Source organism: Microtus oregoni, unplaced genomic scaffold, assembly GCF_018167655.1.
Source record: "Microtus oregoni isolate MIOR12 unplaced genomic scaffold, Mior012 000012F_ref0000307, whole genome shotgun sequence".
Classification (NCBI taxonomy): Eukaryota; Metazoa; Chordata; class Mammalia; order Rodentia; family Cricetidae; genus Microtus; species Microtus oregoni.
Window position 1 is genome coordinate 41819603 of NW_024543071.1, and position 12119 is coordinate 41831721.

At 44.3% G+C, this 12119-nt stretch overlaps 1 protein-coding gene across 3 annotated transcripts in view; it reads left to right on the forward strand.

The window, feature by feature from the left end:
* Gcnt1 (glucosaminyl (N-acetyl) transferase 1) overlaps positions 1-8239 on the forward strand; it is a 32828-nt gene extending 24589 nt beyond the window's left edge. For 2 of the 3 annotated variants that reach the window (XM_041661159.1, XM_041661161.1), the window contains exons 2-3: positions 2058-2186; positions 4511-8239. In XM_041661159.1, the coding sequence (XP_041517093.1) occupies positions 4661-5947 (1287 nt within the window). In that variant the 5' untranslated portion in view covers positions 2058-2186; positions 4511-4660 and the 3' untranslated portion in view covers positions 5948-8239. Of the gene's footprint in view, positions 1-1242; positions 1491-2057; positions 2187-4510 lie in introns of those variants that run through there. The other variant, XM_041661160.1, reaches the window with a different exon arrangement.
* Positions 8240-12119: the final 3880 nt, after the last annotated feature.

Sequence of the window (12119 nt, forward strand, 5' to 3'; positions counted from 1 at the left end):
TTTATGGCTTGACTGCGCCTGTTTCATCTTTACTAAAGTCGCTGAGATGTGAACTCATTGCTCTCAGTTATGGCTGTACCACACTATGTTTATGTATCTACTTATTGAAGGATCTACATCTTGAATATGTCCAAATTTAGGCAATTTGTTTGTTTGTTTTACTTTCTATTTTTTTAATTGTTTTCTTGCGCTAACATTGGCAATTTTGCATGAAGCTGAAGTTCATTTGCAAGCTTTTGCAGCTCACTCGTGCAGTACCAGGAATGAGATTGCTGGCTGAATTGTTACTCCACGTTTCGTTGTGGAAGCAACTGCCCAGCTGTCTGGCCGTACAGTTTTGTATTCACGAACCTATTTGAGTTGTTTGAATACAGAGTTGAATTTGCAGAAAGCTAGCTTGGAAAGCTCTTGAGCCACTATGAAACAACCCTGCACCCGTCCTTTGTTCTCTTCGTCGAGGGCTCCCCTTGCCCATCTGTCCAGATGCTTTTGTGTTGTCTCCCAGGTCTCAGAGACTCTGCCAGTGTCCATACTGTTTCCTTTTTGTTCCTCGGACTGAATACTGCCACTGAGCTCTTCTTCTGCCTCCCTGGGTCTTTCTTATGTCAGCTCGGTCCTGCTTTTGGACCTCTAGTCATTCAAGCGCTGTAATGTGTCAGTTTCGTTTAGCGTAGTGATTCTCAGCTTGCGGGTAGCAACTCTCTGGGGGGGGGTAGGGTGGGGGTGTCAAACAACCCATTCCCAAGAGTCGCCATGAGAAAGCACAGGTATTTTCGTTATGATTCATAACAGTAGTAAAATTACAGTTAGGAAGTAGCAGTGAAAATAACTTTATGGTTGGGGTCACCACAACCTGAGAATCTGTATTAATGGGTCGCAGCATTAGGAAGGTTGAGAACCACTGATTTAGTGGTTATAAGGCATCTACTCTAGATTTTTTTGGGTCTGTTTTTAAAACACTGAATTCTTTTTACTGCCATTCTCAATTTGGCTAGCTATCTTATTGTTTTGCTTAATTCTTAAGTTGTTTGAATAGATGTCTAGTGGTTATTTAGTGTGTTAAGGCCAGTGCCTGGCCTTCTTTGGGGATAGAATTGACCACTTTTCCTCTATTTATGGGACAGATTTTTGATTTCTTTGTATGCCTTGGAAATGTTGGTTGCTGTATCTGGACATCTTGCGATATGATGTTGACTCTGGAACTCAGGCCTTCAGCCCTGTCCTGCCACGACTTGTTGTCGTTGCTGTTGTTTTAAGAGACTGTATTATTGTGGGAAGCCACTCAGGCCTCTAATCAGGTCTGTAATTGCAGAAACTGAGGTTGGAGAATTACAGAGTCACAGAAGGCCTTGGCTACACAGTGAGATCTTGCCTCAGAAGGAGAAAAAGAAAGAAAAAAGGGAAGCTGCTATTCAGTTAGCCTTGCTAATGACGGGATAGAAGATAGAACTTGTTCCCTAAACTAAAACGGGGAAAGGATTACTTGAAGGGTAATTTTATTTTTAATTATGTATATTATGTGTTGTTGTAAGTAGGTTGCCTGAAGTCACAGGTGGTTTTGAGCCACCTGACATGGGTGCTGGGAACAGAATTCAAGTCCTAGAAGAACAGCAAACATTCTTAACCGCTGAGCCATCTCTCAAGCCCCTGTTGTTGATCAGTTAGTGGTAGAGATCTTAAGTTTCAGTGATTGAAGGAAAATGCAGTGAGCCGCTTACTTAACTGTGAGGTTGTTGTTGATATGTCAGTGAACACAGGGAGTCTCCAATTAGATTAGACTGTTGAAGTGTTCCCTAGCACTCGTTTCAGGAGTGCTGTTGGAGGTTCTTTTAGAAAGATTAACCTGTCCTAGATCCTTGGTTTGAGGCTCAAAGTGGGGGAGGGGAGAGGAACCAAGTTTAACCAAAATCACAAACATAGTATTAGCAAAAGAAGATTAGAGACCTTAGTAGGGCCCGGTTTGAGGGTAAACATACTGGAATGGTTGCTTTCTGGGGTGTGCATACTACAAACACACCTTCAGCACCCCTTCACTCCCTTCCCCTTCCATTTTACAGACTGTTTGAAAGCCTGCTGGGACATGTCATCGGTGACAGAAACTTGGCAGCAGGGCAGCTCTGAGCGAGTGCAGGATGTCACCAGGAATCAGGTCCCCGACGAGTCCAGACTTCCTGGGATTCTAAATGGTAAAAAGTCTGAATGTTCTCCTTAATGCCATCCTGTTGGTTATTTCTCACTTTGTCTTATTAGCATTAACAAATTACTTCCTAATGAACTATGTTAGAGTACCATCGTTTATTCTAGTGTCAAAAATGTACTTCAAGCCTGGCATGGTAGTCCTGTCCATGCCCTACAGTCCCAGAAAGTACTGGGAAGCTGAAGCTACAGGGGCTCATCAGTAGTTCAAGACCAACCTGGACTACAAACAACAACAGAAACACTCTGTCCTACACACACACACACACACACACACACACACCCCAAAATTGTTTCAGATCTGGTGTGGATAATAGGACTATTGGTTCCATACCAACTGCCATGTCACAAAACTATTCTTCTTGTTTGTGGGGGTTTGTTCTGGTATCTTTGGTTGGCCTGGAACTCACACACATCCAATTACCACTGGCTCCTGGGTGCTGGGATTAAAGACTTTCATAAAAAACTTACAGAATTGTTCTTAAAAAAACAAAACAAAATAAAAACACCGGGGCTGGAGAGATGGCTCGGTGCTTAAGAACACTTGCGGCTTTTGCAAAGGACCCATGTTTGGTTCCCAACACCCACATTGGGTGTCTCATAACCGCGTGTATTAACCCCAGCTCAGGGACTCTTTGGTCTGTGTGGGTACCTGCACTCATGTGGGCATGCTGCCCTCATAAAAACATAACTAAAAATAAAATCTTACAAAAAATTTAAAAAGGCCGGGGAGTTAGCTCCATCAGGCGAGAACTTGCTTTATAAGCCTAACCTAAGAACCTAAATCCAATCCCAAAAAAACAAAGTTGGTGTGGTTTCATAGGTTGCTGTCTCAGCGCTGAAGAGGTGGATAAAGTCAGGTGCCCGGGACTCAGTGGCTAGCCAGCCTAACATCCTTGGTGATCTACAAGCCAGTGAGACACCCTGTTGCAGAAAAACATGGCAAAGAACTACTGAGAAAGGCCGGGCGGTGGTGGCGCACGCCTTTAATCCCAGTACTCGGGAGGCAGAGGCAGGTGGATCTCTGTGAGTTCGAGGCCAGCCTGGTCTACAAGAGCTAGTGCCAGGACATTCTCCAAAGCTACAGAGAAACCCTGTCTCGAAAAACTAAAAACAAAAAACAACAACTGAGAATCAATAGCTATCACGTATACAGGCATGTACATACTCACCCCGCCCCCAAGTGTGTGTGCCTATACACACACACACACACGCACACACGCACGCACGCAATATTTGAATGTTTACAAGCACTTTATATACTAAAAATTGGTTAGGTTCTTGGCATTTGAATTTAGGTAATCTATAGAAGTGGGGGGGGGGTTCTAATTTTGAGACACATAGCCTCAAATTTATTCTGTGTTCAGGGATAATCTTGAACTTCTGATCCTTCTGCCTCTACCTGCATGTTGGGGTTACGGATATGCTATCTGCCTGATAATATGTGGTGCTGGGCACTGAAACTGGAGTTTCTCGCATGCTAAGCAAGCGTTCTACCAACTGAACGACACTCCCAGCCCAAACATTGCTTCCCTAAAGGTTTCTAGCCAGAGTAGGAGACGCAAAGCTGTATTGTTTATTGAACATATTATCGCTGAGGAGCTGCACATAGGGGGTCCACCCAACAGCCACCAGTCTGGCTGTAGTTCAGCTGAGCCTCTCCAGTCCACTTGGCTCACATCGTCTCGCTTCCAGAAACTTCACAATTGTTTTTATACTTATCTCTAAATGCGTCACAGCCCTCAATCAGCAAAAGGCAGAATGGACCCGGCGCTTGCACGTCTCCTGGCTGCCCAGAGCTGCTGGTGTCTGTCAGGAGGAGCTCAGTGCTGATATTAAGATAGAGGTGTCAGTTTTAGAACTGGCAAGGTAGTGGCACTCCTGGCGTGTGAACAGTTGAGTAATTACAGCCACGCTCTTCCGCTGTGTTCTTGTACTTCTATAGACCTGAAGGTCAGACTCCATTTTTCTGAGACAGTCTCGCTTTAGCCACGGCTGTCCTGGAACCCACTACGCAAACCCGGCTTGCCTCTGCCTCCTGAGTGCTGAGGTTAAAGACTTGTGCCACCACATGGAGCCTCCACTGTTTATTGTAGGATATTTTAGGACATCCTGAATTAGGTTTGGTTTGATTTATTTTTTAATCCCAGCATCCTGCATTAATATGAGAACAATGGGTCTTTTTGGAGCAATCTCTAGTCTCTAAGTCAGTCTTGTTTTGTTTGAAGCAGCTGGCCTCGTAGCACAGGAGAACGTTTTGAGCTTGAGGATTCTGTAAGCAGTCCCACTTACTATGTCTTTCGCTCTTTTTCAGCACTGTCCTGTCTAGTGCCATCTTGTCCTACCGATAAACTGGCAACTCATCTGGCCACAACAGAGGGAAACTGGAGGAAATACCATTCTAGGCAGCCAAGGCCTAGAGGATTGCCCCATCTCAAAGGGAAGTCTCTGACTGCCGTTTGAAATGCTGAGAAACTTGTTTCGGAGGAGACTTTTGTCTTATCCTGCAAAATACTACTTCGTGGCGCTCTTCCTCTCTTTAGTCACCTTCTCTGTCCTAAGAATTCATCAGAAGCCTGAATTTGTTAGCATCAGACACTTGGAGCTTGCTGGAGATGATGCTAATAGCAACATTAACTGCACCAAAGTTTTACAGAGTGACCCAGATGAAATCCAGAAGGCGAAGCTTGAGTTACTAACAGTGAAATTCAGGAAGCGCACGCGGTGGACACCGTATGACTATATAAACATGACCCATGACTGTGCCTCTTTCATCAGGATGCGCAAATATATCGTAGAGCCCCTTAGTAAAGAGGAGGCAGACTTTCCCATCGCGTACTCCATAGTGGTTCATCACAAGATTGAAATGCTTGAGAGGCTCCTGAGGGCCATCTATATGCCTCAGAATTTCTATTGCATTCACGTGGACAAAAAAGCAGAGGAGCCTTTTTTAGCTGCGGTGACGGGCATTGCGTCCTGCTTGAAGAACGTCTTTGTGGCCAGCCAGCTGGAGAGCGTCATTTACGCGTCCTGGAGTCGGGTTCAGGCTGACCTCAACTGCATGAGGGACCTGTACGGCATGAGTGCAAACTGGAAGTACTTGATCAACCTCTGCGGTATGGACTTCCCTATTAAAACCAACCTGGAAATGGTCAGGAAACTCAAGTCATTCCTGGGCGAAAACAACCTGGAAACCGAGAAGATGCCTCCAAACAAGGAGGAAAGGTGGAAGAGACGACACACCATTGTCGACGGGAAGCTGACGAACACTGGGGTGGCCAAAGCCCAGCCGCCCCTCACCACTCCTCTTTTCTCAGGCAGCGCCTACTTTGTGGTCAGTAGGGAATATGTAGGCTATGTGCTAGAAAATGGGGACATCCAAAAGTTCATGGAGTGGGCACAGGACACGTATAGCCCAGATGAGTACCTCTGGGCCACCATCCAAAGGATCCCTGAAGTCCCTGGTTCTCTCCCCTCGAGCCATAAGTATGACTTGTCCGACATGAATGCTGTCGCTAGGTTTGTCAAGTGGCAGTACTTTGAAGGTGATGTTTCCAAAGGCGCTCCTTACCCACCGTGCAGCGGAGTCCATGTGCGCTCCGTGTGCATTTTCGGAGCTGGTGACTTGAGCTGGATGCTTCGCAAACACCACTTTTTCGCCAATAAGTTTGACATTGATGTTGACCCCTTTGCCATCCAATGTTTGGATGAGCATCTGAGGCATAAAGCCCTGGAGACCTTAGAACACTAACTGCTGTTGTCAGGAGTCCTGGGGAGAGTAGGGATGCACAAAGCGTAACCCTCATCCACTTCCTTTGCCTCATTTGGAGTCCTCTTTGACATGATGGCTTTTAAGTCCGTGTTAGAGAAGCTGCATGGATTGTGTAGAGTACAGGTACAAGAGAGGATGACACATTCAGTGTTCTGGAGTCAAAACGAGGAAAGAGGGAGGACAGATGGAGGCTGGGGAAGATTTTATGGACAGAGGGGACTCAGGTCATTGGGAAAGAGGCCAAAGACAGAATCAGCCTCCCCAACTAATCAAAGAAACCAGGTACTTGATCCAAAGGAGATTCCATTTGTGCCAAAATTCTCTTGAGAATTTTAAACACGGTAATTTTCTTGACATGAATAAGTTTGTAGCAGCAACCAATCACAAAGATGTGGTTTACCTTGTACAATTTTTGGAATGGACATTCAGTTCTACTCTTAAGTTTTCCTTGTCCTTCATGCTGTGACTCTGTGGGGTGGTGCCTCTGTGTGTCTCAGGGGGTTTAAAATATGCTCAGCATGAATATTTCTGTTTTCGTTTTAGTTATTAGAAGATTCTAGGAGCCAGCTGGGTGTGTGCCCATGAAGCGGCAGGATAAGCTCAAGTGATCATCTAGGTTTCTGTGGTTCTGACTCTCACCTCAAATGCAGTTTTGTTTTCTCCCCTATCTTAATATCATTTAGCTAAATCTAAACTGTTTGGCCGGCATTCTGATGACGTGCCTTGTCGTTCATGTTAGGTTTTAAACAGGAATCAACACCGCGTACTTTTATTTCTACAATGTAGTCCACTTTAATAATCCGTGAGAAAAATCATACCAGACAACTTTAAGGCATTCAACTGAGAAAGTATGTTTTCTGCCTCAAAGCTAGAATAGATTTTTCTTTTAATGGCAGCTCTTGTCATCAGAAAAGGCAGGGATCGGTAGATAAGCCGGGTTTTGTGTTGGACCAATAGAAACACGTTTGCTGCGAAACTGCAGCGCCAGCGGTGGTAACGCAGTGGTGGGTGGTGGGTGTCCTCGATGCTGGTTCCTGTTTCTTTCTTTAGTTTGTACCCAGGCTTTGTCGAATCCCTCTTTACCGGGAAAGGCTTCTTTACCTATGAGGCAGGACATCTTTTCGATCTCAAATCAGGGATACCTGGTGACATAAAATTTGTGTAAACAGCTGTAGCTGTGCCTTAAGCAGTTTTTTCTGTTTTGAAAACTCAAGGTAAGAGCAGTGAGTGGTCCGGTGACCCCGCACCAACCCTGACCTGAAGTCGCCAGCCCTTGACACATACAGCCCCACTTGCTTTGTCTCGGATGAACTCCAGAACTTTGCAAAACTGGAAATAACATTTTTTAAAAAATTACAAGTATTTTTTGAGAATCAGGTATTTTGAGTTATTCATCTAAACACTCAGTAGCGTAGTGCAGCTGCATTTAGTTCAGAGTTAAATGGCAAGTTTGAGGGTCTCCTTTTTTCCCACTGTAGGAGTAAGACTAGGGTTCCCGAACCCCGCATTAATGCTGTGAAGTCTCCACACCTCGTGATACCTCACGTCCTAGCACCGTGCCTGCTGAGCTCTGTCTGATGTTGCGGTGTCCCAATGTCCATGCAGGGCTCCTGCGGTGTCTGTTTATTGGCACTCAATGAATTTTGTTTTTAAATTTTCCAATATGACTTAAAGCAAAAGAAATTCATACATTGGGGATCAATAATTTGAAGAACTACAAAGGAAACTTGGAAATGACGCCGTAAGACATTCCAGGAGAGCCAATGCCAGTTCGCCTTATTAAGTCATTTCGTATGTTAGTGAACACTACTTTAATGCAATCATTAAGGTCTTTTATAGAAAACTTTTAATAATCACATTCCCAAATAAAATCTAGTTAAGTCGATCAAGATTCATATGTCATTTGCTAAAAGTAAGTTAATTTTAAAAGATTCTTTATTTTATAGGCCTGAAGTTCTTATAGGCCTTAAGTTCTTTTGAGGTTAAAAAACAGAAAACAAACTTGTTTACCTTGAAAACTGGGAACACTGTTATATCTAAACATGTGCTTGCTCACTCATCTAGTAGGGTTCATTGAGGTGAATTTATTTCCTCTTCACGTGATTTGGGTTGGAAGAGGCTGTTTTAATAGTTCATGTGTAGAATTGATGGAACGGGATGTTTTGGGCTGTTTAAATAATCATCATTATGAAGTGTAAAATGGAAGACTATTTATGTTTTACTTTTTCAAATGAATCAGTCGTTTCACCATTAAAATCAGTCATTCAGAAACCAATGCAGTCTGCACAAATTATTCCTTCTCCATTCTGCCCATCACAAGAAAGTTGGTTTTCATATTTGTGAGTAGTGATTGAAAAATGAAGGCAGAGATGTCTGAAATTGCTGACGTAGAAATGCCAGAGAGGAATATAAGTGACCAGAGAAAATTACATTACAAAGTAAGATAAAAGGCTTGGTGTGGTGGCGAGTTCCAGAGGCAGAGGGATTGCTGTAAACTTGTGACAAGCCTGCTTTCTATAGTTCCAGGCCAGCCAGGGCTGTACAATGAGACCCTGTCTCCCTCCTTCCCCCCAAAAGAGACAGGTGGTGCACAAAGGTGAAGGTGGGGAGGTGAGAAGCACGCCGTGAGTGCATTCCCGGATGCTGGACACACTTCAGCTTGTGCCCGGTAATGGAGAGTCTAGATTATCACAGACTACTCTGCAGCTATAAAGCTCTGTCTGGGATATATGAGAACCTTGATTTGATTCCCAGCACCATAAAATCTTTTACAAGTTTACAAAATATTCAGGTACTGAGAGATCAGAAATCCATCCATTTTGCTATTTGCCAGAATAAGTTTCAGCTAAAATGTGACTATGAGCACCCGGAAGCGATCCACAGGTCAGGCTTGATGGCATCAGGGTTAGGAGCTCAGTATCTGGGGAGGAGACTCCTTTTTCCCCTCAGCTGTGCCTCCTGCATTCAGAGCTCAGCAAGTGGCAGAGTCTAGACGTTTGTAGATGAACCAGATTTTGGAAAGTAGCAAAATGATGGATTGCAGAACTGACAATTTTATAAAGATTTTATTGTCATGGATTTTTTTTGGATACATGCTAGGTAGGCTAAGGTGTCATAGAGCTATTCCTCCCGTTCTAGCTAAGTCAGCTGAATTGATTGACCAGTGACTTGAGCATGGTCTCACGGTTTATGACAAATTGACCTCAAACCCCTGATCATCCTGCTCCAATCCCTCAGTTTTGGGATACAGTAAGGTGACATCATGCCTAGTGTCCGATTGTTTTTTTCTTTAAAGATTTTTTGTTTGTGCGTGCATGTATGTGTGTGTGTGTGTGTGTGCATGTGTGCATGAGCCTCCAGGAGAAGAAGACATTGGATGGCCTGGAAGCTGCAATTCCCAGTGGTTGTGAACTGTTGCATGTGGGTGCCGGTGATCAAACCCAGTCCTCTGGAAGAGCAACCAGTGTTCTTAACTGTTGAACCATCTCCCTTTCCAGTACCTAAATTTGTTTCTTTCTTTCTTTCTTTTTTTTTTTTTTTTTTTTGAGACAGGGTTTCTCCATAGCTTTTGGCTTTTGGTTCCTATCCTGGAACTAGCTCTTGTAGACCAGGCTGGCTTCGAACTCACAGAGATTCACCTGCCTCTGCCTCCCGAGTGCTGGGATTAAAGGCATACACCACCACCGCCCGGCCTAAATTTCATTTTTTAAAAATGAGTGCATGCACGTTCATGCGAGTGTGCGTGTGTAGAAACTACAGGATGACCTGAGGTGTCATTCTCAGGAATGCTACCCACCCTCTTTTGAGAAAGGGTCTCTCACTGACCTGGCATTTACAAGTAGCTTGGTCTGACTGGCCCCCAGGTCCTGGAGATCTCGTCTCCCTCCCCAGTGCTGGGATTTCAAAAAGGTTCCATTGTGCCTAGCATTTTCCCATGGTTTACTGGGTTCGAACTCAGGCCCACATGTTTTCCACCAACTATATCCCCAGCCCCAGCGCTTTCTTTTAACAAGCATGATGCTAACCCAAACCAGATTAAACCAAGATTTAACTTTCAGGTGTGAAATTAGCAATGTTAGTGCTATTAAACACTTCAAAATGTTCATCCTCAGTACTTAAAAGATTATCTGAGGAAAACTGCATATAGTGTGATCTTCTAAAAGAAAGGGTATTGACTAGAAAGAAGTGGTTGGAGTTTCCCCAAAACTGTATCTTTTGAGTCATTCCCTCCAGCTCCATAAAATTGTTGGCTGCCCAATCTGAATTTGGAGCCTTTTCCTCGTGGTTTGCCTATCTTAGTCCCTTTGTCGTGAAAGATTTCTCAGGCAGAGGTCCCCTGCTGCTTTCTTGCTACTCTTCCCCAGGCAATAATTTAGATTTAAGTCATGGGACTTAGCAGTGTGTTTTAAGGCTTTATTCTTAGCCAACTATGAGATTTCTTTGTTGTATAGGTCAGGTAAAGCAATTTCTAGAAGTAGCCAGATGAGCGATGCATTTGCTGTTGGGGAAGAAAAGGTTGGTGAGTACAGCTCGCAAAGGAATCAGACAGGCACAACTCAAAGGGCATCTATTGTTTTCAAACAAAAAAGTCTTCTGTTTCAGCCACACCCGTCCTTCCAACCCCTGCTCTGCTGAGGAGCACACTTCTTGGACGGAGGCAGGTGTGCAAGGCTCTTCCACAAAACACCGCTAGCTGGCCCTTCCCTCACTTCCTTTCTTCCTTCCCTCCTTATAATTTCTTTTTTTCAGCAGCAAATGCATTGAGGAATTACAGGAATAGAAACAAATAGTTCATTCATTCTGGAGCTGTTGGGAGGATCCCTTAATGAGTTTGCGGAGACAGGGGAGAAAAATGAAAAAGCACCGTGAATATGGAAACACGATTTGATTCCCCCTCCTCTGTTTCTCTGTGTGTCTCTATCTCTGTCTCTGTCTGTCTATCTGTCTGTCTGTCTGTCTGTCTCTCTCTCTCTCTCTCTCTCTCTCTCTCTCTGTGTGTGTGTGTGTGTGTGTGTGTGTGTGTGTGTGTGTGTGTACTTGTGCTTGCTAGTAGAGGCCAGAGGTCAGTGTCCTCCTCTATCACTCGTCACCTTGTTTTCTCTAACAGATCTCTCCCTGAACCTGAAGCTAGCTGTTTTTCTTAGACTGGTCAGCTAGCCCCAGGTACCTGTCTGTCTCTGCCACCCTCTCTCCGACCCCCAGTACTGGGGTTCCTGGTTTTTAAATGGATAAAAACTTGGTTCTTACGCATTTGTACCAACAGCTCTTTACCTGCCAAGCCATGGCTAGCTCTGGGAGGGAGGGGAGAGTTTGGAAGCTATCAAGAGAATGAATAGTCCTGATACGTCTTCTAATGCTTGATGGAAGCATATGAAGACGGAGAAGGAGGTGTCCCTACATAAAATACATGAAAAGTTTCAAGCCCCAGTTCCAGGGCAGCCTGTGTTTGTCTGTATTCTTTAGTAATAGCAGCATATCCAGGAAATGGAGAGAATGGGGATTTATGTTAGGCTGGGTCCGGTTAGGCTGGGTTTTGTGTTTCTAAATCAATTGGCAGTTGCGGGGATTTGTCAAGGAATGTGGGGAGACCGGCATTTGGCTTCCAGGCTAGAAAAGCTAGGTGGGCCTACAGAAGAGCTTGAGGCAAAAAGAAGGGATTAGCTAGTTGCCACCAGGCTGTTGAGGTATAATTGACAAGCAAAAATTATATGTGATTAAAGTGTATAGCAGGATGTTTTGATAGATGCTCACACTACTAAGAGATTACCACAATCAAGTTAATGAGCATATTCATCATAGCTTATAGCTGCCTTTGTATGGTGGAAACACTCCAAAATCTACTCCTAGGAACCACAGAGAAGGCTCAGTCAATAAAGATGCTGGCTGCCGGGCCTAATGACCTGAGTTCAGTCCCTGGGACTCACAAGGTAGGAGAGAATTGGTTTTACCAAGTTAGTTCTCTGACCCCTACACACTCATAGTGACACAAACAATGAATAATAAACGTGTGTGTGTGTGTGTGTGTGTGTGAGAGAGAGAGAGAGAGAGAGAGAGAGAGAGAGAGAGAGAGAGAGAGATTCTTATTAAATTTGAAGTATATGGTACAGTAGTAACCAGAGTTACCCTGTACTTCTTACTACAAGTTTCTACC